The 23,119-nt window shown below is 43.6% G+C and overlaps 1 protein-coding gene across 2 annotated transcripts in view; it reads left to right on the forward strand.

The window, feature by feature from the left end:
* The window catches only part of HLF (HLF transcription factor, PAR bZIP family member), a 75,982-nt gene extending 55,785 nt beyond the window's left edge, over positions 1-20,197 (forward strand). Inside the window, exons 3-4 of one of the 2 annotated variants that reach the window (XM_083490483.1) lie at positions 12,494-12,714; positions 16,886-20,197. In XM_083490483.1, coding sequence (XP_083346609.1) covers positions 12,494-12,714; positions 16,886-17,101 — 437 coding nt within the window. In that variant the 3' untranslated portion in view covers positions 17,102-20,197. Of the gene's footprint in view, positions 1-12,493; positions 12,715-16,882 lie in introns of both variants that reach the window. The other variant, XM_083490482.1, reaches the window with a different exon arrangement.
* The last annotated feature ends 2,922 nt before the right edge of the window (positions 20,198-23,119 follow it).

Genomic DNA, 23,119 nt, shown 5'->3' on the forward strand with positions numbered 1-23,119 from the left:
AAAGAAAGAAAGAAAGAAAGATGTGCTAAAAACTCACTGGAGATAGAAAACTAGAATACTTGGGTCAAAGGTGTGGGACAAAATAATAATAATAATAATAATAATAATAATAATAATAATAATAATAATAATCATATCCACATACAGGCTGAAGTGATGCTGTCCATTCTTCCAACTGAGTGGTCCATCACTGCATTCTCTTGCATGTGTAGACAAGCCTTTAAGGAAGCCAGTTTGCGGGTTTGAGCCGCAAGTAATCCCACAATTAGTCATCAACTGAGACATACCAAGGGATGTAGGTCTGTGCACATGTGTGTGTGAATCAGTCCCAACTTGTTGTGGTTCCAAGCTAAATAGCAAATACGAGGAGATGGGCGTTCCAGAGTCCAATTTACTTCCCCGGGCAAAGTAATTATAGGACAGGTTCATTTACTCAGTACTTTACGTTCTGGTGCTGCAATTCGGTTTTTGTGGGGGCCTTCATAAGCGCTCTCTGAATCAGATGAGTCTCAAAGAGTCATCCGGTTGCATTCAATACTTGACCTACCCAATAATAATGTGAATAATGAGTTTCCATTTGAAAAATGGCAAAGAGGTGTGTGTAGCAAGGTAACAACAACAACAACAACAACACCAGGAGTTTGGGAAATTATTCCTTTTCCTTTTGGGGCTTCTGGTGTCATGTAGCTTAAGTGATTTTTTTTTTGGCTTGTTGAGAAAATGTGTGAGTTGATGGATTTCTAACCAGCTACAGGCAATGTCTCTTAGTCTGAAGTTTAATTCTGGACTCTTAAGTAGTTTTTTATTAGTAGTGAAAAAATATCTTTAAGCTTGTAGAAGCCCACTTTGCCTCACTGTTGAAATGAACCTGTTTTTGCTGCTTTGCAAAAAAAAAAAAAAGAGAAGGGTGGTTGATCAGAGGGGTCAAAGTTCAGTTCAAAGGTATTGATTCTCTATTAGTTCCATTTTACCAGATCAGCTCTTTTACTAATGGACAAGCTTTTCTGACACCAATCTAAACTCCACTTTTTACAAACAGTGAAGAAAAGGGTGAAAGGCAAACACAACATTTGTGTACCGTTCGGTGGAACCTCTCCCTGTGTCGCTCCCAAATCGTTCCCCTGAAAGAAACAACACATAGTCTCAACACCCGAAACCTCCCACCCACCCCCTTCAGTGCTTCATTTGTGACCAGTGTAGACGTGTGGATAACAGTCCCGTTGGGAGAGTTCATAGAATTGTGGACCGAAGAGTCATCTAGTCCAACACCATGCAATGCAGGGAACTCAGCTAAAGCATCCATGCTTTTGTGTGTGTCCTGTGTATTGTGAGTTGTTGTTAATAATAATAATAATAATAATAATAATAATAATACTCCACCCATTTGGCTGGGTTTCGCCAGTTACTCTGGGCAGCTTACAGCATATATAGGTAAAGGTAAAGGGACCCCTGACCATTAGGTCCAGTCGTGGCCGACTCTGGGGATGCGGCGCTCATCTCGCTTTATTGGCCAAGGGAGCCGGCGTACAGCTTCCGAGTCATGTGGCCAGCATAACTAAGCCACTTCTGGCGAACCAGAGCAGTGCACAGAAACGCCGTTTACCTTCCCGCCAGAGCGGTTCCTATTTATCTACTTGCACTTTGTCGTGCTTTCGAACTGCTAGGCTGGCAGGAGCAGGGACTGAGCAATGGGAGCTCACCCCATCATGGGGATTCGAACCGCCGACCTTCTGATCGGCAAGCCCTAGGCTCTGTGGTTTAACCCACAGTGCCACCTGCATCATGTTGGTATTCAGCACCTAATTCCACCACCCATTATCGGCTCTCGAGGAAGGGATTCGAACCGCCAACCTTCTGATCAGCAAGCCCTAGGCTCTGTGGTTTAGACCACAGCGCCACCCGCGTCCCTATAGCATATATAAAAACATAGTAAAACTTCAAGCATTAAAAACTTCCTGATACAAGGTTGCTTTCAGATGTCTTCTAAAAGTTGTGTAGTTCTTTATCTCCTTGACATCTGATGGGAGGGCGTTTCACAGGGCGAGCGCCACTACCCAGAAGGCTCTCTGCCTGGTTCCCTGTAACCTTGCTTCTCGCAGGGAGGGAACCACAAGAAGGCCCTCAGCGCTGGACCCCAGTGTCTGGGCTGAACGATGGGGCTTTAAAGGTCAGCACCAACACTTTGAACTGTGCTCGGAACTGTACTGGGACCCAATGTAGGTCTTTCAGGACCGGTGTTATATGGTCTCGGCAGCCACTCTCAGTTACCGGTCCCGCTGCTGCATTCTGGATTAATTGTAGTTTCCGGGTCACCTTCCAAGGTAGCCCCATGTAGAGCGCGTTGCAGTAGTCCAAGCGGGAGATAACGAGAGCATGCACCACTCTGGCAAGACAGTCTGCAGGCAGGTAGGGTCTCAGCCTGCATACCAGATGGAGCTGGTAGACAGCTGCCCTGCATGCAAAATTGACCTGGGCAGAATTGATCTTGTTGCTTTTGTGGGGGGGGGGGGTGTAAATACTGTCTCGATAGGGTGTGGCAAATGTGGAATGAATGCATACGAAGAGAGACCAAGCACATTTCTCTCGATTTCTCTCTAGATCTTTCTTTGCTTTTCTTTCTTTGCTTTTCTTTTTTATTCTTCCACAACTTGAACCAGCAATTCCGCTTAGAATTCCCACCAGTGCATGGAAATGACATTATTATGGGGAATATATAAATCAGCATCTTCCTAGAAGTGCTGACTTCACTGTTCCCTCAGCAACGGCAGGCGGGGGGTGGGACGGGACAGGAACCTTCAGATGATGAGACGTGTGGCATGTACTTAGGGCTGGTTTTTTATATTAAAAAAACCCCTCCCATTTATATTTGGCTTTTCTGAAATTGGTCTTATTATATTCCTGGGTGGGGGTTGTGAAGTAATAATAAAAAACACCACTTGTCCCCTCTCCTCCTCCCATGATGGCGATGGATCTGTATGTCAAATACAGCAGGAGTGAGATGACATGACAGTTGCCGCGGCAACACCGCCGACTCTATACAAATAGGACAGAGATGGAACTTCACGACAGTAGATCACACAGAATTTCCTGAGCCAATGAATTAGGGTTGGCCTTGCTGCCAAAGCAATTGTGAGGCCTTTCTGGTGCCTCCGATGAGGGACAGCAGATATTTGGTTTGCTCTGAAAAGGTCTAAACTTCAAGGATCTTCAGACTGGATCATCTGTTGCGGAGGCGACCAGCCTTTGAGCTATATGTGGACCCCAAGCAATTTATCCGCACAATCGGAATGAATTTCAGGAACCCAAAAGTCGTACTGAAGAATGCAACTTTTGACTGGCCCCAAAATGGTCACCCTGGTTTAAGAAGCCATTTGGCGCCTAGCTTACAGATCTGAGTTTCTGACACTGTTTCTACCCAAGAGGTGCTTGTGAGATGTTCTACTCTAGGTTCAATCACCCCCTTACCCTCCCCTCCACCCCATTTTCTTTCCTTGACTTTTTTCGACTTCTGCTTGCTCCCTGCTCCCTTTCCGCCCCCCTCAGAAGCTGGCTGGCTCCGACCCGGTGGTCCACTGCCCGCCTATCCCTCCTGTTGAGAAGCCCGCTGGTGCCACAATCGGAAATGGATCACTTCGAGCGCAGCGACAGCCCGCCACGAAAAAGCTTGCAGGGTGCGAGGGGGACCAGAGCGAGGGGGAAGGGAGGCGAGGGAGGAGCAGGCCATTCCAGTGCTTTCCCCCCCTAGAAAAATAGCACTGCATATGCAGTTACATAACATCTAGGCCTGTCCTAAGTACAGTGGTACCTCGGTTTACGAACGGTCCTGTTTACGAGCTATTCAGTTTACGAACTCTGCAAAACCGGATGTAGTGTTTGCGAACTTTACCTCGGTCTACGAACGGAATCTGAATGGTGGAAGGGCACCGGCAGCAGGAGGTCTCATGAGGGAAAGCGTGCCTCAGTTTAAGAACGGATTTGGTTTACTTAAATATCTTTTTAAGTTCATTATAAATTAATTCCCAGAATCTTTTAAGCTTGTCACACCACATATGAAAGTACACTTTTCCCAAAAGACCAGAGGCATTTCTGCTAGGTCTAGTGGGAATAGAGATTAAAATAAAAGAGCAGAATTTGTTTATGTATGCCACAGCTGCCGCAAGAACTCTACTGGCCCAAAAATGGAAAACACAAGATTTACCAACCATCCAGGAGTGGCAGGTGAAGATGACAGATTTTGCGGAACTTGCCAAATTGACAAGGAGGATCCGGGACTAAGAGGACCAGAGATACAATATCAACTGGAGTAAATTTATTGAATATTTAAAGGAGAATTATAAAAGTCTAAAGACACTAGCAGGACTGGAATAATACCTTCAATGTAAAATAGTAGAGTTATGACAATAATATATGCAATAAGTATGTGATGTATATACCAGCTGAGGGAAGGCAGGGAAGTCAAGACTCGGCAGAGTCAAAGGGATTATATTGTGATAATAAGGATTGTTGGAAAAAGGATTATATGAAGAAAATAATAAAAATTCATTTCAAAAAAGAAAGAACGGATTTGGTTTAAGAACTGGACTTCAGGGACGGATTAAGTTCATAAACCGAGGTACCGCTGTGTTGCAGTCAACGGAGATATACCAGAGGCTTCGTGGTAGGCTAGAGGGGGTCGCCAATATTGGATCCTTCCGTTCCGAATATCTGACCCTCAGAGCAGCTTCAAGACGCTGTTTCAGAGCTTCTTTTTTATAATTTTTTAAATTAATTTTAACATATAAATTATAAAATGTACCACAAAACTTATCACTTATACAATCTTTTTGGACTTCCATCAGCACCTCTGATGATCCACCGTTTTAACCACTTCTTATGCATTTCTTAACTTTATATTGCCTTTACATCTCTTAACAAATCATCCTCCCCCTTGTCCATTTTTACAATACTTCTAATAATACTCCTCACAAAACTTCTTGCAACCCTACAAATGTCATCTGTTCTTCACAATTACTTTTCAAATAGTCCGTAAATTTACTCCAGTCTTCCGTGAATTTCTGGTCTCGCCAGTTTCGAATCCTTCCTGTTAGTTTATCTAATTCTGCATAGTCCATTAACTTCATCCTCCATTCTTCAATCGACGGTAACTCTTCTTGCTTTCATTTTTGGACCAATAATATTCTTGCTGCTGTTATTGCATATAAGAAGAGCTTACATTCCTTTCTATTTATATCACTCCCCACAATGCCTAATAGAAATGCTTCTGGTTTCTTTATAAATGTATATTTCAAAATAATCTTTATTGCTTTTAAAACTTACAAGAAAAGAAAAAAGAAGAAAAACATTTTTTTCAACTCATTATATATCATCTCCCAGAAGCATTTCACCTTTTTACATTCCCACCACATGTGATAAAATGTCCCCTCTTTTTCTTTACATTTCCAACATTTATTACTGACTTGCTGTTTCAGAGCTTCAGTAGCAGCTCAGTCTCACAACCGCACATAGCTGAATGTGGCTTTGCATATCGCCTGGCCATGCAAGGCAGCATCATTTATTTTTGCTCTCACGACAAATACCTCAGAGTGCCCTGTGACTGGTCATGCCAGATTTTTGACTGAAGGGGCAGCTGAGTGCTCCTTCAACGCATCTGCGCGTTTGACAATCCTTTCAAGCACCAGGGCTTGCAAACCGCTTGCGGGGGGGATACTTGCAAACAGTATAGAGGAGGGGCAACCAACGCCAGCTTACATTAGCCCCAGCTAGCATAGCTGCTGGTAAGAGGCGGTGGGAGTTATAGCGCAGCACCACATGAAAGGCCCCGGGATGGTTTTCTCTGCTGTAAAGAGCCTCTATTGAATTTTTATTTATGCTTTTCAAGTTTACACATTTCACTAACTTTATACATTGCATTAATTTCACAATCATTTTGACATTTCAAAACTTGACTTCCTTCCCCCCCTTCTGCAATTCCTTAAATTTATTTTTAATATCTTCTGCATATCCAAATGAACCTAATTTGCTCATTTATTCATCTTCTTTAAATATATGCTCTTATGAAACTGCAGTTTATTACAATGCCAATGTTCTTATCTGTTTACAATTTATCTGTAAATATTCAGTCAACCATTTCCATTCTTTTTTTAAAAGTTGATTTCTTATTCGTCCAGTGAGTTTTTGCCATTTCTGCATATTCCATAAGTTTTTGTATCCATTCTTCCTTTGCTGGAACTTCTTCTTCTTCTTCTTCTTCTTCTTCTTCTTCTTCTTCTTCTTCTTCTTCTTCTTCTTCTTCTTCTTCTTCCCATTTTTGGGCAAGTGTGCTGTAGTAGCATACATGAATAAGCTTCTATACAATTTTTTATAATTCCCAAAAGAAAAGCTTCTGGTTGTTGTTTTTTACAAAGGTTATTTTAAACATCCTTTTCATTTCATTAAATATCTCAGGTGTGGAAGGAAAATGTGGCATGGAAAGTGTTCCCCCTGCTGGAGAATACCCGATTCTCAAATTTCTCAATAACTCGCAAATGGTGAGGTGCTGTTTCTTGTGTTTCTCTATGTTAGTCTGCACACTGAGAAACAGGGGCAGCAAAACAAAACACCCTATAGGACTATGAAACAAATTGTTGTTGTTTAGTCGTGTCTGACTCTTCATGACCCCATGGACCAGAGCATGCCAGGCACTCCTGTCTTCCACAGCCTCCCGCAGTTTGGTCAAACTCATGCTGGTAGCTTCAAGAACACTATCCAACCATCTCGTCCTCTGTCGTCCCCTTCTCCTTGTGCCCTCCATCTTTCCCAACATCAGGGTCTTTTCCAGGGAGTCTTCTATTCTCATGAGCTGGCCAAAGTACTGGAGCCTCAACTTCAGAATCTGCCCTTCCAGTGAGCACTCAGGGCTGATTTCCTTCAGAATGGATAGGTTTGATATTCTTGCAGTCCCTGGGACTCTCAAGAGTTTCCTCCAGCACCATAATTCAAAAGCATCAATTCTTCGGCGATCAGCCTTCTTGATGGTCCAGCTCTCACTTTCATACATCACTACTGGGAAAACAAATAGACGCTTTAAAAAAATCACTTCTGCACTTAATTACTCTGCTGTTACTCATCTGTGGGAAGAAGGCTTTGCATATGATTTTATCACATTTAAATCCCACCCTTCCTCATTGGTTAATCTTCACAACAACCCTACAAGGCCGGTTGGCTGATAGAGACCGCCTTGCCTCGGCAAATCTACTCAGCTTCATGCCTGAGCAGTGTTTTGAACTTATCTCCCCTGCTTATTTCTTTATCTTTATTTCTTTACCTGTTTGCCATCTATCTCCTAGAATCATCGAATTGTAGAGTCGGAAGAGACCCAAAAGTTTTCTGGTCTGAGCCTGTGCGATGCAGGGATCTCCACTAAAGCATCCATAACAGATATCGCTTCATATCCCAAAAGTTTAATATCCAAAAATCTCAGCTGTGCAAGAAAATAAAAGGAGAGCAGTGCCAACAACACAAGAAAGCAGGAAAAAATGCAGTTCACTCTTTACACTGAAATTAGGGTTGCCATATTTCAAAAAGTGATCCTGGCGTAAAGGTTGAGGTTTTGGGTTTTTTTGCTAAGTTGTTGAGCTCTTGTTTTGTTTTGCCCAAAGTTTTGAGCTTCTTCCTTTTTTTTGCAAAATCTCAAAAGAAAAAAAAAGATTTTGAGCAATTTTTAAAGGAAATTTGCCCCCCCCCAAAAAAAAAACTCCACTTCCAACATGGGCCAGATTTTCCTGGACATTTTAAATAGAAAAATCTGCCCGGATGCTATTAACAGCAGGTAAAAAGGTAGTACAGTGGTAACTCGGGTTACATACGCTTCAGGTTACATACACTTCAGGTTACAGGCTTCGCTAACCCAGAAATAGTGCTTCAGGTTAAGAATTTTGCTTCAGGATGAGAACAGAAATTGTGCTCCGGCGGCGCGGCAGCAGCAGGAGGCCCCATTAGCTAAAGTGGTGCTTCAGGTTAAGGACAGTTTCAGGTTAAGAACGGATCTCCGGAACGAATAAAGTACTTAACCCGAGGTACCACTGTATATGCCGAAAACATAACATTGTTTCCCATTACACGATATGTTTTACTTAATCCTCTTGGTTTCAATTGAGGGTATTCATCGCTTACACTGAAGGCATGCACCTGAGCTTTGGGTTGTGTACAGAGTTTAAGTATCGCAACCACCACTGTTGCTTCATAGTTAAGTGGGAAGGTCAGCAAGCAGCGCGGTGATTCCTGAAGAGTTATGCCACACGGGCGTGGTGCACAAAACGCAGAAGAGACATTGCGAAGGTTGTTCTGTAGGGAACAGAAAAGGCACCCGGGCACTGACTCATACACACCCCAATTTTGTTTTTCACAGGACTTCCTAAAGGTCCCTGCCCAAATCAGGCTGGTGCCACGGAACGAGCAGAGCTCTTTTGTTATTTTTTTGTAGAAAATAAAATAAATGAACCAACTGGAAGCGAGCTTTTGAGCGTCACAGAACTCTTCGTCTGCGCGAAGGTGTTCAGCCTCAGCAGGAACTGCTTGTGTTTTCTTTCGAAACGAAAGCTACTGTAGATGAACCCGTGGTCTGGCTTGGTATCCTGTGTTCCTTTGTCAGTGGAACTGAATTCTTTCTTACTGTTTTTTTAGGATGAAGGGTGAGCGCGAACCCTGCAGGGCAATTTTAAGAGGGAACCAAGTGTTCCCCTTTGCTTGCAGGTTTCCCTTTCAGCTGGCTGCGGTTTGCTGACCACCTCTCCTAGTGGATGTTGTCACAGCTGCGGAGTTTGCTGAGGCAGGATTAGTCCCCAACGCTCTCTGCTAGACATGTGACCTTTTGTACACTGTCCTCATTTGACCCACCTTGGATTGGGATGAACCCATGCTTTCTAAAAATAGCACACCAGGGATTTGGTGGGCAGTTCAACAGAAATACCTGTGGAACCGCGGTGGAACGGGACTGAAAATGCAGCCAACTATTGTCTGCTCGTGAAAAAGGAGTACCTGTGCACATATAAGAATTGTGTTAGGTTGTGTAGGTCTCCTGGCAGGATTGCTTGCAGACAGCGAATGTCCCTCAAAGATAATGTTCCAGGTTGGTATCCCTGATAGCGTTTGAGTGAATTGGCACATAGGTCTGGAATGCTTTTGTTTCAAAGAGGAATTGATCTCTCTCTCTCTCTCTCTCTCTCATTGATCTCTTTCATTCACATGTGGATTATTTCTTCCTATTTAGCAAAATAGGAAGAGACTGCCTTTTCTTATATAGACTCAGCAGGTCACTGCATTTTGCATCATAGTTTTTTTCTAAAGCCCCCCCCCCCCAATATCAGAAGCCCGCTATATAGTAACTCAGAGCAGAGCTTTTAGTATGGCTGCCCCTGTTCTTTGAGGAAGCATCCATACTGAGGTCCTGCCAATCTAGCAGTTCGAAAGCACGCCAGTGCAAGTAGATAAATAGGTACCGCTGCAGTGGGAAGGCAAACAGCGTTTCCTTGCGCTCTTGTTTCTGTCACTGTGTCCTATTGCGCTAGAAGCGGTTTAGTCATGCTGGCCACATGACCTGGAAAGCTGTCTGTGGACAAACACCGGCTCCCTCGGCCTGAAAGCAAGATGAGCACCACAACCCCATAGTCGCCTTTGACTTGATTTAACCATCCAGGGGTCCTTTTCCTTTTCCTCTGCCAGGGAGAGACATCTTTCCTGTATGGTCGGTGACAAATCGCCTGCCAGGTCCAATGTATATAGTGGTACCTTGGGTTAAGTACTTAATTTGTTCCGGAGGTCCGTTCTTAACCGGAAACTGTTCTTAACCTGAAGCACCACTTTAGCTATTGGGGCCTCCCACTGCCACCTCGCTGCTGGAGCACGATTTCTGTTCTCATCCTGAAGCAAAGTTCTTAACCTGAGGTACTATTTCTGGGTTAGCGGAGTCTGTAACCTGAAGCATCTGTAATCTGAAGCATATGTAACCCGAGGTACCACTGTAGTAAATAGTGCAATATGTCTTCCACCTGCGATTGCCCACATATTCAGAGCCTGTCTTCGTATGGTACCCTGTTATATCATCCGTCTAGGATGGTGGAGGGCATAGCTTGAAAACACAGTTCAATAAAAGTGAATCCTACTGAGGCTGGCTGGAGATTCGACAGGTATCCTAGTGTGGATCAGCATTAACTACTCTGAAGTAAGTCCCACTCAGGTCAGTGAAGCATCATTGTAAGGCAAGTTTGCAAAGCATCGATTGATCCCCTTTGATAGCAGTAGCTTTGAAGCAGTGTTTCCCAAACTTGGGTCTCCAGCTGTTTTTGGACTACAGTTCCCATCATCCCTGACCACTGGTCTTGCTAGCAAGGGATGATGGGAAATGTAGTCCAAAAACAGCTGGAAAACCAAGTTTGAGAAACACTGGTTCGAAGTAAACATGCAGATGACCGCGCTGTCAGTTGCACATAGCAGCACAAGGTAAAGGTAAAGGGACCCCTGACCATTAGGTCCAGTCGTGGCCGACTCTGGGGTTGTGGCGCTCATCTCGCTTTATTGGCCGAGGGAGCCGGCGTACAGCTTCCGGGTCATGTGGTCAGCATGACTAAGCCACTTCTGGCAAACCAGAGCAGCACACGGAAACGCCGTTTACCTTTCCGCCGGAGCGGTACCTATTTACCTACTTGCACTTTGACGTGCTTTCGAACTGCTAGGTTGGCAGGAGCAGGGACTGAGCAATGGGAGCTCACCCTGTCGCGGGGATTCGAACCGCCGACCTTCTGATCGGCAAGTCCTAGGCTCTGTGGTTTAACCCACAGCGCCACCCGCGTCCCAGCAGCACAAGATACGATTGCTTAAATAGAATGGAAATGTACACATTGCTTGGTGGGTGGTGAAAATGACCCAAATCCAGCCCAGAGTTGGCAAAGTGAACCAAGAGGCTCCAATGTCTCAAATCCAGGCCCGTATCTAGAGAGCGCATTCTGAACATGTTCAAAAGTGCTCTGAAAACAGGAAAACGTGTGAGACAAGCCGGCGACCACCAGGCACTTTCTGGCTCACAGCTGATTTTCTGAGAATGCTCCTTAGCCACCCTTCCTACAAATGGAATTATATTAAAACGTCCTGATTTATCCTCCAACATCAACTTTTGATTCTCTGCGACAAGACTGTTTAATCAATGGGACGGTGTTTATGAAACCAGGCAGGATATGCCCAGTTTTCAGCACTTCAGATCTTGGCATTGAGTGACATGGCGCACAGTGTGAGAAGGAAACTCTTCTGTGGGTATGAGGGATAACAATTGAATTCCTTGCTGCCCCTTTCCATTTTTTTGTGTATTCTGGGGAAGAAATATCCCTTTGATCTGCCTCTCTCATCTCCCAAGTGTTTCCCAGCCCTTCCTGGAAGCAAATGTTATTGGTACCGTCTGTAGAACGTGTTGCACAATCAGCTTGGCTCGTGTCCTTTGTGGCACCTCTAACTTCACCCTATTTCCCCCCTACACCTCTTTATAATGTCCTGTTATTCTGGAAAGTTGGACATGGAAGGCTGAGAACCAATTTCAGATGAGAGAAATGACATTTGGGTGTGTGGGGGTTTTTTCCAGTTTGGGCGCAAACACTGGCAGTTCCATGGAACAAGGAGCATGAGACCATAGAGCAGAGGGCTTGGGAAATGTATTGGACTCCAACTCCCATTATTCCCAGCCATGCAGACCGGTGGTAAAGCACCATGGGAGTTGGAGTCCATTCTGGAGGACCAATGTAGATTTGTTTGGGTACAATATGGAATGATTTCATTGTTTTTACAAAATAGAGGAACATGAGTGGCCTCTGCTTGACTCATTTATCCACTTGCGGGTTTTATGAACAGGAAAAGAAAATTATAGTTAAGTCTCATCGTTCTAGGATTGACTATTCCTCTGTAATCGATCTCATATATTTTCCAGGATTATTTGTACTTTATAACTCATATACGCTCTGGTTTTTTAAAAAGCATTTTCATATTTTTGTTTTGTTTTAATGTATTTTTATTAAAGATTTTCTTGATTTACAGAATTATGTGTAATGTCTCTCTCCCTCGTATTTTTTCATGCAACATTTTTACAAATCAGTTTCATTTGTTGAGACATTAGAAAGAAAAGGGGGAAAGGGGTGGAGGGGGGAGATGAGTGGGGGTGGGGTCAGGTGGCGATGTTTCTATTTTACTTAATATATGTAGGGTTTGGGGTCAGCGTTGCTTGTGCAGGTTCTCTGCTGTTCACTTGTGGTGGTGAGAGAGGTTGGGGTTGGCCTAGGGTGTGGTTGCTTGTAAAAGCGTTTTCATATTCGAGATGTGTGTTGCCATCTTTGCAAGGTTCTGTAAAGTTTTGAGGTCCTGAGTCTCCCCATTTTCGTGGGCCATGGAGTGTGTTTTGTGTGTATGTGTTATCCCACAAATTTGCAACGTTCTCTCCCTTCCGGTTTCCTTACCATGGTGTCTCTGCTTTCTGCAGGTCAAATCGTGCCTGCGAATCGCAACACGCCAAGCCCCATCGATCCAGAGACCATTCAGGTTCCGGTGGGGTATGAACCTGACCCGGCCGATCTCGCTCTCTCCAGCATTCCTGGCCAGGAGATGTTTGACCCCCGGAAGCGCAAGTTCTCCGAGGAGGAACTGAAGCCGCAGCCGATGATTAAGAAAGCCCGCAAAGTCTTCATCCCAGAGGATCTGAAGGTAAATTGGGACCGGTATCCAACTTGGTGGAAACTGCTCTGGAGGTCCAGAGAGTAAGGCATGGTCCTAGAGCCATTCTGCTGATTTCCAGATGGACTAAAATGTTCCGGGATTAGGACATAGAATAACATCCTGGAGGGCCACTTGTACCACTTTCAGGGTTAGACAGGGTTTCTTGTTTATGGCCCAGAGAGCAATAAGATTGTCAAATTGAAGCGCACAGGAACCTTACAAATCAAAACTTTCCCTTCCTGCATTCTATCTAATAGGTCAAATGCAATTAAAAGTGAAACATTAAAATATTATTAAAATAAAAATACACCTTAGATCTCTGATTATTATATTCCTTCCTTCCTTCCTTCCTTCCTTCCTTCCTTCCTTCCTTCCTTCCTTCTTTCCTTTTTTCTTTCTTTCTTTCCTTCTTTTTTTAAAAAAATCTGAGCTGTGTTGCTTTCATTTGACCAGTCTAATCCGCTTCAATTTTTCTGTGTGGCAGGTTTTTATCCCTAGACAAGTGCTTCCTTGGCACCCTCAATCTCTGGAATGAAAGAAGCTGCTATTTAATCATCCAAAAATAATGTCGGCACATAAGATTTTGAGAGCCAAGTGGATTAAAAGTTAATGAATGGTGAAACTCACAGAGCGAGGGGTGGAATGGGTCTCCAGTTGAAACATCTTAATGGTTGCCCGTAACATGGCATGATCTGAAGGCGCAGGATGTAGCAACTTTGCTGAAGCTAAGCGGGTTTAGGTGTGGTCAATGTTTGGATGGGCAACCATGAATATGGGAAGTAGGCAGTATAAAAATATCTATAATAAAATCAAGTAGGTATCCTTGAGTTCCCATGTGAGATAAAGGTTTGAGTTCCCTTGGGAAGGAGGACAGGACATAAATATACAGTAATTATAAATATAAATTTATTTCTTGTTTTTATTCAAAGACAACTATATAAATTGCTCAATTGTAGTACAGTCGTACCTTGGATCTCGAATGCCTTGGCTCCAGAACAAATCGGCTCCCGAATGATCGAAACCTGGAAGTGAGTGTTCTGGTTTTCGAATGTTCTTTTGGAAGCCTAACATCCGACGGGGCTTCCGTGGCTTCCGATTGGCTGCAGGAGCTTCCTGCAGCCAATCAGAAGCTGTGCTTTGGTTTTTGAACATTTCGGAAGTTGAATGGACTTCTGGAATAGATTCCGTTCAACTTCCAGGGTACGACTGTAAAACCTTTGAGTTGCAAGGAATATTGAAATTATCAAGGAACACATTTAAAAATAAATAAAATGAACAGTAAAAGATATAACACTAATACTAAAAATAAATAGTCAGGATAATTTAGTTCCCAGCTGCACCATTGTGTCCTTGGGAAATTGCCTAAAATTCTTATCTATGGGATTTGTTGTTTGTAAAACAGGGATAGAGGGGTATTCTAACAAATCATACATATTCTTAATATTGAGCTGCAGCTTATGGTGGCACTGTGCTCTAAAACCACAGAGTCTAGGGCTTGCCGATTGGAAGATTGGCGGTTCGAATCCCCGCAACAGGGTGAGGTCCTGTTGCTCGGTCCCTGCTCCTGCCAACCTAGCAGTTCGAAAGCATGTCAAAGTGCAAGTAGATAAATAGGTACCACTCCGGCGGGAAGGTAAATGGTGTTTCCGTGTGCTGCTGTGCTTCGCCTGAAGCGGCTTACTCATACTGGCCACATGACCCGGAAGTTGTTTGCTTCCCTTGACCAATAAAGCGAGATGAGCACTGCAACCCCAGAGTCGTCCACGACTGGACCTAACAGCCAGGGGTCCCTTTACCCTTTAAGTGCAACTTAAAGTTAAGTACCTTGACTCAGACATTTTGGCTCCCGAACACCCCAAACCCGGAAGCGATTGTTCTGGTTTGCATACGTTCTTTTGGAACTCGAACGTCCAACGGGGCTTCCACGGCTTCTGATTGGCTGCAGGAGCTTCCAATCACTACGACTGTACTGTAGTTTGCTCGGAAGCCCTTAACCATAGTTTCTCAGTTCGGGCATAAATTAGAAACTGTAGCCAACTATGGCTTCCTGACCTGCTTTCCCCAGTTGCACAAAGGGAGGAACGAAGTAGCTGTGTGCAGGGGAACAAGGCTAATTCATATCACAGCTTAATAAGTCCAGATAACATCCTAGTGCAACCAGTGCGTGCATATTCACCGTGTTCATTTACTGGCTTGCCTCAAGAAACATAAACCTTTGAATACATTGGAGCAGTTAGAGGACGGAACCTGGGGAAAACTAAGAGCAGGGAAGCACTGTCAAGCCCCTTGCTTGCTCAGAGGAATTCATGGCCGTCGTTCTAGTTTCTTCTAAGATAGCAGCGAGAGTTGCCCTCGGCTCTTCCCAGAATGTTTGGTCACAGCTTTCTCCCGTTTCCCATGGTGCAGAAGAGTAGTTCTGGAAAGGGGTAAGCAGATTAGGCCGGCCAATCGTCTCTCAGCTGCATGTGATTCTAGATGCCAGCCCTGCTTCTTTCAGGACCGGATTAAAGGATTTGCCTTTGCAATTTGTTAAAATAAAGTTGTACGTGGCCTGGATAAGCCCAGGAATGAACTGAAGTTGAAGCTGGTTTTTGTGTTCTTTTGCAGAGGTGATGACGGAGATGGGAAATTATAAAGCCAAGATGTAGCCAACGGGGTGTAGGAAGAATGGGAGGGGAAAGAGGGTTTGGGCATATCTCTGGAGCCAGGCTGCTGAGATACACTGCAGTCTGGTACCCACTTACCTGGAAGCAAGCTCCACTGAACTCAGTGGAACTTACTTCTGAGTAGCTTTGTATAGGGTTGCATTGTAAGGATGGTTTCAGAGCATGCAAATGTTACTTTTGGGTAGCTTAAAGTACTTGCATTTTATTCCAGTCTTCCTCTCTGGGCAACAGGGAGTTGAGGGATATTTTTTTTAAAAAATAATATTATAAATTGTGTGCTTGTTTCTCAATTTGATCCTTTTACAGGGTTTTGTATGCTTTATGAGACTTGCTGTTATTTTTACGGATTACAGTTTAGTAATTCTTCGTTGCAATTGATAAGTGCAAACTGTTTAATTATTATTTGCTGTTATTTAACATTTAATACATTCGAACAGCTTATTAGAGATTTTTTTATTTGAGATAAGTTGTCTATTTAAAAGTTAGTGTGACTCTCTTTTTTTGTATTGGATCAGATTGATATTAAGCATGTGACCTTTTCTGTTTTGTTGTTTCTTCAGCTTGCAAACTGCCTTCTGTGTATAGTAATATAGAAAGGTGGTATACAAATTGAAAGTGAACTAAAACATTCAGAGAAGAGTGTTTCAGGAATGAAACATTCAGAAATGAAATGGAACATTCACAAAAAGTATGCATAAACATGAGAGTTAGAGACTTAAAACAAGAACAACAGAAACCCGTACTACTTGGAATGTTCAAATCTGGTCTGCATACAGACCATACCTTTAAAGAAATCCTACCAGAAATCCTGGAAACTGTAGTTTTACCCCCACAGCACCTTTAACAATAGGCTGAGAATTCTTTGTGTGATTACTACTACTACTACTACTACTACTACTACTACTACTACTTATTATTATTATTTATACCCCGCTCTGGCCAGCTCCCAACAGAATATTAAAAATTTGATAAAACATCAAACGTCAAAAACTTCCCTAAGCAGGGCTGCCTTCAAACGTCTTCTAAAAGTCAGATAGTTGCTTACTTCCTTGACATCTGATGAGAGGGTGCCACCACCGAGAAGGCCCTCTGCCTGGTTCCCTGTAACCTCACTTCTCGCAGTGAGGGAACCTCCAGAAGGTCCTCGGAGCTGGACCTCAGTGTCCGGGCTGAATGATGGGGGTGGAAATGCTCCTTCAGGTATACAAGGCCGAGGCTGTTTAGGGCTTTAAAGGTCAGCACCGACACTTTGAATTCTGTTCCGAAATGTACTGGGAGCCAGCGTAGGTCTTTCGGGGCTGGTGTTACATGGTACCGGCGGCCGCTCCCAGTCCCCAGTATGACATGTATGCAGCCAAGGCCAAGCAGAATATGTTTAGCCCTGCCAGTAGAAGTGTGCTCTGCCGACCCTTCCCTGGTGCCTTGTAGCCGAAGCTCTGTTAATCTGCTGAAGTCTAACGCTGCCTTTCTCCCTCTCTGTGATTAATGAGCAGGATGACAAATACTGGGCAAGACGCAGAAAGAACAACATGGCTGCCAAGCGGTCCAGAGACGCTCGGAGGCTGAAGGAGAACCAGATTGCCATTCGGGCCTCGTTTCTGGAGAAGGAGAACTCCGCTCTGCGCCAGGAGGTGGCCGACCTACGGAAAGAGCTGGGCAAATGCAAGAATGTCCTCGCCAAATATGAAGCCCGGCATGGTCCTCTGTAAATGGCATTCCCACCCACCCCTTTCTGCCCTCCCTTTCTCCCCCTCCCTCTTCTTTCTTTTCTTTTCTTTTCTTTTCTTTCTATCTTTCTTTTCGGTGGGTTGGCATTTGAATCGATGGACAGTGTGTTTATTGCTTGATAGCACCACACCCAAACGCCCCCAACCTTTCACCATCAGCACTTTACCAGGAAAACAGAAACAAAACGAAAAAAAACAGCGTACAACTTTTTCTTCTTCTATGTGCGTACACGCATGCGCGGGTCTGTGTATGTGTGGGCGTGTGTGCATGTTCACCTCAGCACTCCCCATTTTTATGGAAATGGAAGGGTGACCCGTTTTCACTGGGACTGCTGAAACCTGCCATAGTTAAGCTTTTCATTAAATAATTAAATATTTTCCAGTGCTGCTTTGAACTAGGTTTTATTATTATTATTATTATTACTATTACTATTGTTATTATTTTACCCTTTTGCCATTCTCTTGATTTAATTTTGAAAACGAGAACGGAAAGAATGAATCGCGCTATAAACGGAGGAGGAAGAAAACAAAGCCTAGCCTCCCTGAATCTATTGTTTAAATATGCCTAATCAGACATTTTTAACTTGCTACTGCAAATGCACAAATGATATTTTAATGCTACACTGCAGAAATATTTAATTTATAGTTTTTCTCCTTTTGTTTTGTTGTGTTCTTAAACTTTGGTGATTAAAAAAAAGAAGATGTATTCAGGCTCGCACTGCTGCTGATAGTTTTCTCAGTAGATCTCGTAAGAAACAGCTGATAGTTTCCTTTCATGGCTCTAAAACCCAAAAACTGCAAATAATTCACAGGGAGTGTTATTTTTTGTTTTGTTTTGCACAGCCTGAACCTAAGCAATAATCCTCTTGTTCCAGGTGGACATAGGATCACCTGCCCTACCTGATAAGATAATTTTCCACTGGGTTTTCCTTTGTAATTTGTAAAAAACTTACTGATAGGCTGCTACAAGAACCTCTCAAACATGGTTTGGTTTTTAATTGCTGGAAGCCATCCCCACTGAGCAATTCAAATGCTCAAACAGAAAAGTGGGGGATAAGTTTTTTAAAGCAGTCAAACGATGGTGCAGGCAGAAGGTGCACTTAGAGGGCCAGTCTAGGCATTTTGCCACCTTATGACAAATCAAAGTCTTGCTCCCCCTGCTGGTGCCATACGCTGAGCACAACGTTAACGTTATCAAGTGCTGACGTAGGATACTGTTCTGTTAAAAATTGCCCGTTAACTTCTTTTACACTTCCATACAGCTATGTCTGCCCTCTAGTGAGGGGTGTGTCTGTGCAGAAATCAAAAGGCTGTTGACTGCAGGAACGGGGAGAGGCCTTTGGCTCGCTGGATGTTGCCGGACTACAACTCCCATCATCCTTGGCCATTGGCCACACTTGCTGTGTGGCTCATGGGAGTTGGAGTCCGGGAGCAACTGGAGGGCTACAACTTTCCCGTTGCTGCTGCATGGGATATTCAACCCAGCCATCGAGCTGCTCTGCTGCCCCTATGGACCTCCTCCGAAATTGCAGGCTGCTACAGTTTGTCAAGGTGGTGACAGCCGAAACAGGCAGCTCTCAGATTGTGGCACCACAAGAGGTTGTGTAGTTTTACCTCCACAGTTGGGCCAGCCTGGTTCAAATATACTGCTGTGCTTGCAGATGTCCACCCCCTTCCCCCCAAACTGAAAGTATAACTGGTCCAGACTCCTATAGCAACATCGAATCCCTATTAGTGGGGAGAGGATGAGGTTGTGTTTGGACTCAGCCCCACACCTGCCCCATTCCTCAAATAGCCCACTGGTGTTAATAGGGCATAAGGGGGCAGTGATTGCCCTTGCTGGATTGGGGTGCAAAAGGCACGTGGCAATTCGTTGGCAAGAGAACAAAAACGAAAACTTTCAAATATTCACCGCTTTTGGAGTTTGGAGGGTTTATTGTTATTATTGCTGTTACGATTGTTATTTCCTTTGCCATTTGCATTTTTTCAAGTCCTGTTTATGTGATTAAAGACTTTAAATTCAGCTCTATATTCAACTTTTCTGTAAAATACTTTCTGTGGACTTCTCCCTTGCTGTTTCTCCAGATTCTTTTGACTCGGCGAGAAGTCACTTTTTGCAAAACCTACTTTTCCTTGAGATGTTTTGTTTCCGATTGTATCATAAAACCGATGGCTCTCAAACTTTCTCCTGTTGTTTTCCGCTTTTTGTTCTCATTTTGCTTTCGACACTTGTGTTATATTATAGTGGACTTTCTGCAGGAGATTTTTTTTTAAAAGTGAATGTAGGAGATGCAGGTCTGTATGGAAAGGTGATGGTGTTGTCATACTGTGGCGAACCCAATCCATACAAATGTTTTCTGAAGACCAAAAGAACACAATTATTACGATATGTATAAAGTTTCTACAGAATCATTAGAGTGTGCTTTTTTTGTACAGTATTTTTCAAGGACGAATGCTGATTGTGTATTTTGAGAGAGAGAGAGAGAACATATATCACAGCGAGGAGAAATAAAAAGAAATTATTCCACGTTTAAAGGCAGAGCAAAAATATATATCTATATATTCGTTAGCATTGTACAGAGAGGAGAAGCTTCTAGATTTGTTGTTCCCCTTTCCCCCTTGAGATCTTTCTTATTTTTTGCTTACCACTGAGATTTTGGAAGGGTTTTGTGCTTTACGTTGGGGCACGATCCATCGCCATGTGGGTGCAGCCGCTTGCACGCGAAGAGATGGCATTGGGTTGAATCGGGCACTGCTGTTCCTTGCGCTCCTCAGCACGTGCCACCTTGGCGCATGCTCGGAGGATGAACACTGCGCACGTGGGCGACCAAGGGCCGGATTGAGACAGGGAGTCGTGCAATATATCCATTTCTTGGTTCAGGGCGCTGCAGTGTATGAACGCCGCTAAAGGGAACATACCTCACTGGGTCTTTGCGGAATTCCTCCGTGCATAGCTGGCCTTGCCCACATTCGGATGGATTGTGCCCTAAACATTTTATGAAAGTTAAAAAACAAACAAACCACGGTTCTCCAGGGTCCTTTGTATTTCTAATAAATAAATAACTGTTTTCCCATTCATGTAATGAGGATGGTTTTTTCCAACAACAATGCAGTGAGTCCCATTTGCCAAGGGAAAAAGGCACAAAATACTCTGTGATGCTCATCACAGGGCTTAAGTTAAACAGCATCTTGCCCGAAACAGTAATAAAGTTTGCACATTCCCTGCCTTCTTTCACATTTCACATTTGCTGCTGAGGTAAGGTGTCGCCTCCACCCTGAGGAGCATCCAGTTTGTGTGACTTCCTCTTCATTTGTTCATGTATACACTTCACAAACCCAATGGTTCTTTAGAGCAGTGTTTCCCAACCTTGGGCCTCCAGCTGTTTTTGGACTACAACTCCCATCATCCCTAGCTAGCAAGACCAGTGGTCAGGGATGATGGGAATTGTAGTTCAAAAACAGCTGGAGGCCCAAGGTTGGGAAACACTGCTTTAGAGTGAGGCAGGCTTCCCAAATAATAATACCACATTTTTCCGTGTATAAGACTATATTTTTTCCTAAATTTTTGAAGTTTAAAATATGGGATCGTCTTATACACAGATCGTGCATAGTGCGTTTTCTTACTTTGGGGTTTTAAAAAAATAGGGGTCGTCTTATACTTGGGGGTGTCTTATACACGGAAAAATACGGTAATTTTTTTAATTTGTAAACACACACACACACACACACCATCTAACTGGGTTGCCCCAGCCACTATGGGTGGCTCCCAACAGAGGACAAAAGCAGAATAAAACTTCAAACATTAAAAACTTCCCTAAACAGGGCTGCCTTCAGATGTCTCCTAAAAGTCAGATAGTTGTTTGTTTCCTTTACATCTTATGGGAGGGCGTTCCACAGGGCGGGTGCCACTACCAAGAAGGCCCTCTGCCTGGTTCCCTGTAACCTCACTTCTTGCAGGGAGGGACTCGCCAGAAGGCCCTCGGTGCTGGACCTCAGTGTCTGGGCTGAACAATGGGGGTGGAGACGCTCCTTCAGGTATACTGGGCTGAGACCATTTAGGGCGTTAAAGGTCAGCACCAACACTTTGAACTGTGCTCGGAAATGTACTGGGAGCCAATGTAGGTCTTTCAGAACCAGTGTTATATGGTTATGGCGGCCACTCCCAGTCTCCTGCCACGTTCTGGATTAGTTGTAAGGAAGGTCAAGCTGTGGAGTCTCCTGGATGACTTCCTGATGAACATCTCTATTGAAGAAGGAGACTGTAAGCTTCATGCACCATCCTTGGGGAACAATTCACATATTACACAGAGGCAAACCATGTTTTGCCGCCCAGTGCTTTTTTCCACAACAAGGAGGTTTAGCCATTCATAGTTTCTTAAGGAGCAACACCACATTTGTCACCTGTATGCCTGACATTTTCAGATGTCGGTGCTATTTTTCTAGAAAAAGAGGTGCTGGAACTCACCATGAATGCCTCCCTTATTCTATTACTACTACTAATACTGCTACTACTACTACTACTACTACTACTACTACTACTACAGTGGTACCTCGGGTTAAATACTTAATTCATTCCGGAGGTCCGTTCTTAACCTGAAACTGTTCTTAACCTGAAGCACCACTTTAGCTAATGGGGCCTCTCGCTGCCGCTGCGCCGCCAGAGCACAATTTCTGTTCTCATCCTGAAGCAAAGTTCTTAACCCGAGGTACTATTTCTGGGTTAGCGGAGTCTGTAACCTGAAGTGTATGTAACCCAAGGTACCACTGTACTACTACAATTTATATACTGCCCTTTATTAAAAGATCTCAGGGAGGTGTACAACATTAAAAACACATTACAGAACTTAAATTATAATAAAAACATCCTTTTTGGCCCTGTCAGCCAGTGTGGCAATGGCTCCCACCTGAGAGGTGCTGCAACTGAGTTCTAGTGAGTTCCAGCTAAAAGAAAACTATCAGAAGTTAAGCTGAAAATTGCAATGTATGCGACGGGTCTCGGGTGCTTTTAATTCCTGTTGAAATTATAAGGTACACTGGGTGGTATTGAACTTTTACTCATAGTCATCCTCATTCATTTCAGTGGGTCTACTCTGTGTAAAACCTAGCTGACCTGAATTGTACCCTTTTGTGTGGATTCTTGGGGCCTGGGTCATCCCTATGCCTCTTATTGCCTGTGGGTTATGACCTTCCGACTCGTGAAACACTGATTCTGCCATTTCCTTGCCCACCTCATTCTGCCTGTGGTTGAGGACTAGGTCAGGCCCAGCCAGGTGAATTATCTGTATTATGGTTTGCCATTGTTACACTCAAACAGGCCAAAACAGTTATTTCCTTGTCATGATGAGGCTTGCTCTAACAAAGTCAAAACAAAAACAGGCGCACATTATTCGTACATCAGGAAATTATGGTGCTACGGGTTTCTCGAGAATTGCTTTCTTCTCAAAGCAATCACTTGTTTATTCCAATAAAACGCGCCTTATTCTGAAGGTGATTTTTTAGTCAAAAGGTATTTTAGTCAAAAATACACCTTATTGTGGCATAGGCAATTTTGATTTCCCATTATTATGCAGATTTCCTGGAGAGGGTTTTTCCCCTCAGAAAAATGTACCACTTGTTTTACCACATCTGTAATTTCTATGGACCATTATTCCAGTGGAGGGAATACGTTGTAGCTATTTAGAATGTAAGCTATTCTTTACTGGCCAGTAAAAAAAAAAGAAAAAGTAAAAAGTTATTTAATAATAAATTTAAAAATCCCACCGTCTGTAAAAACGAAAGTCATAGATGCAACCCAAACAAAGATAAAAGTTCCATGGAGTCCCATTGAGTTCAGTGTGGGAGGAGAGCACATATTCAAACTCCCTCCTATTGAAATCAATGAGACTTAATAGTGCTTAACTCTGGCTGATTCATGCTCAGGTTTTTGTTTTTAAAAAAATGCCCTTTAAAAAGACAATGCCAGGCTGTGGGCACATTTCAGGGAGCAAAAAAAAGGGGGGG

Source organism: Podarcis liolepis (assembly GCF_965112155.1).
Source record: "Podarcis liolepis genome assembly, chromosome: 2".
Taxonomy (NCBI): domain Eukaryota; kingdom Metazoa; phylum Chordata; class Lepidosauria; order Squamata; family Lacertidae; genus Podarcis; species Podarcis liolepis.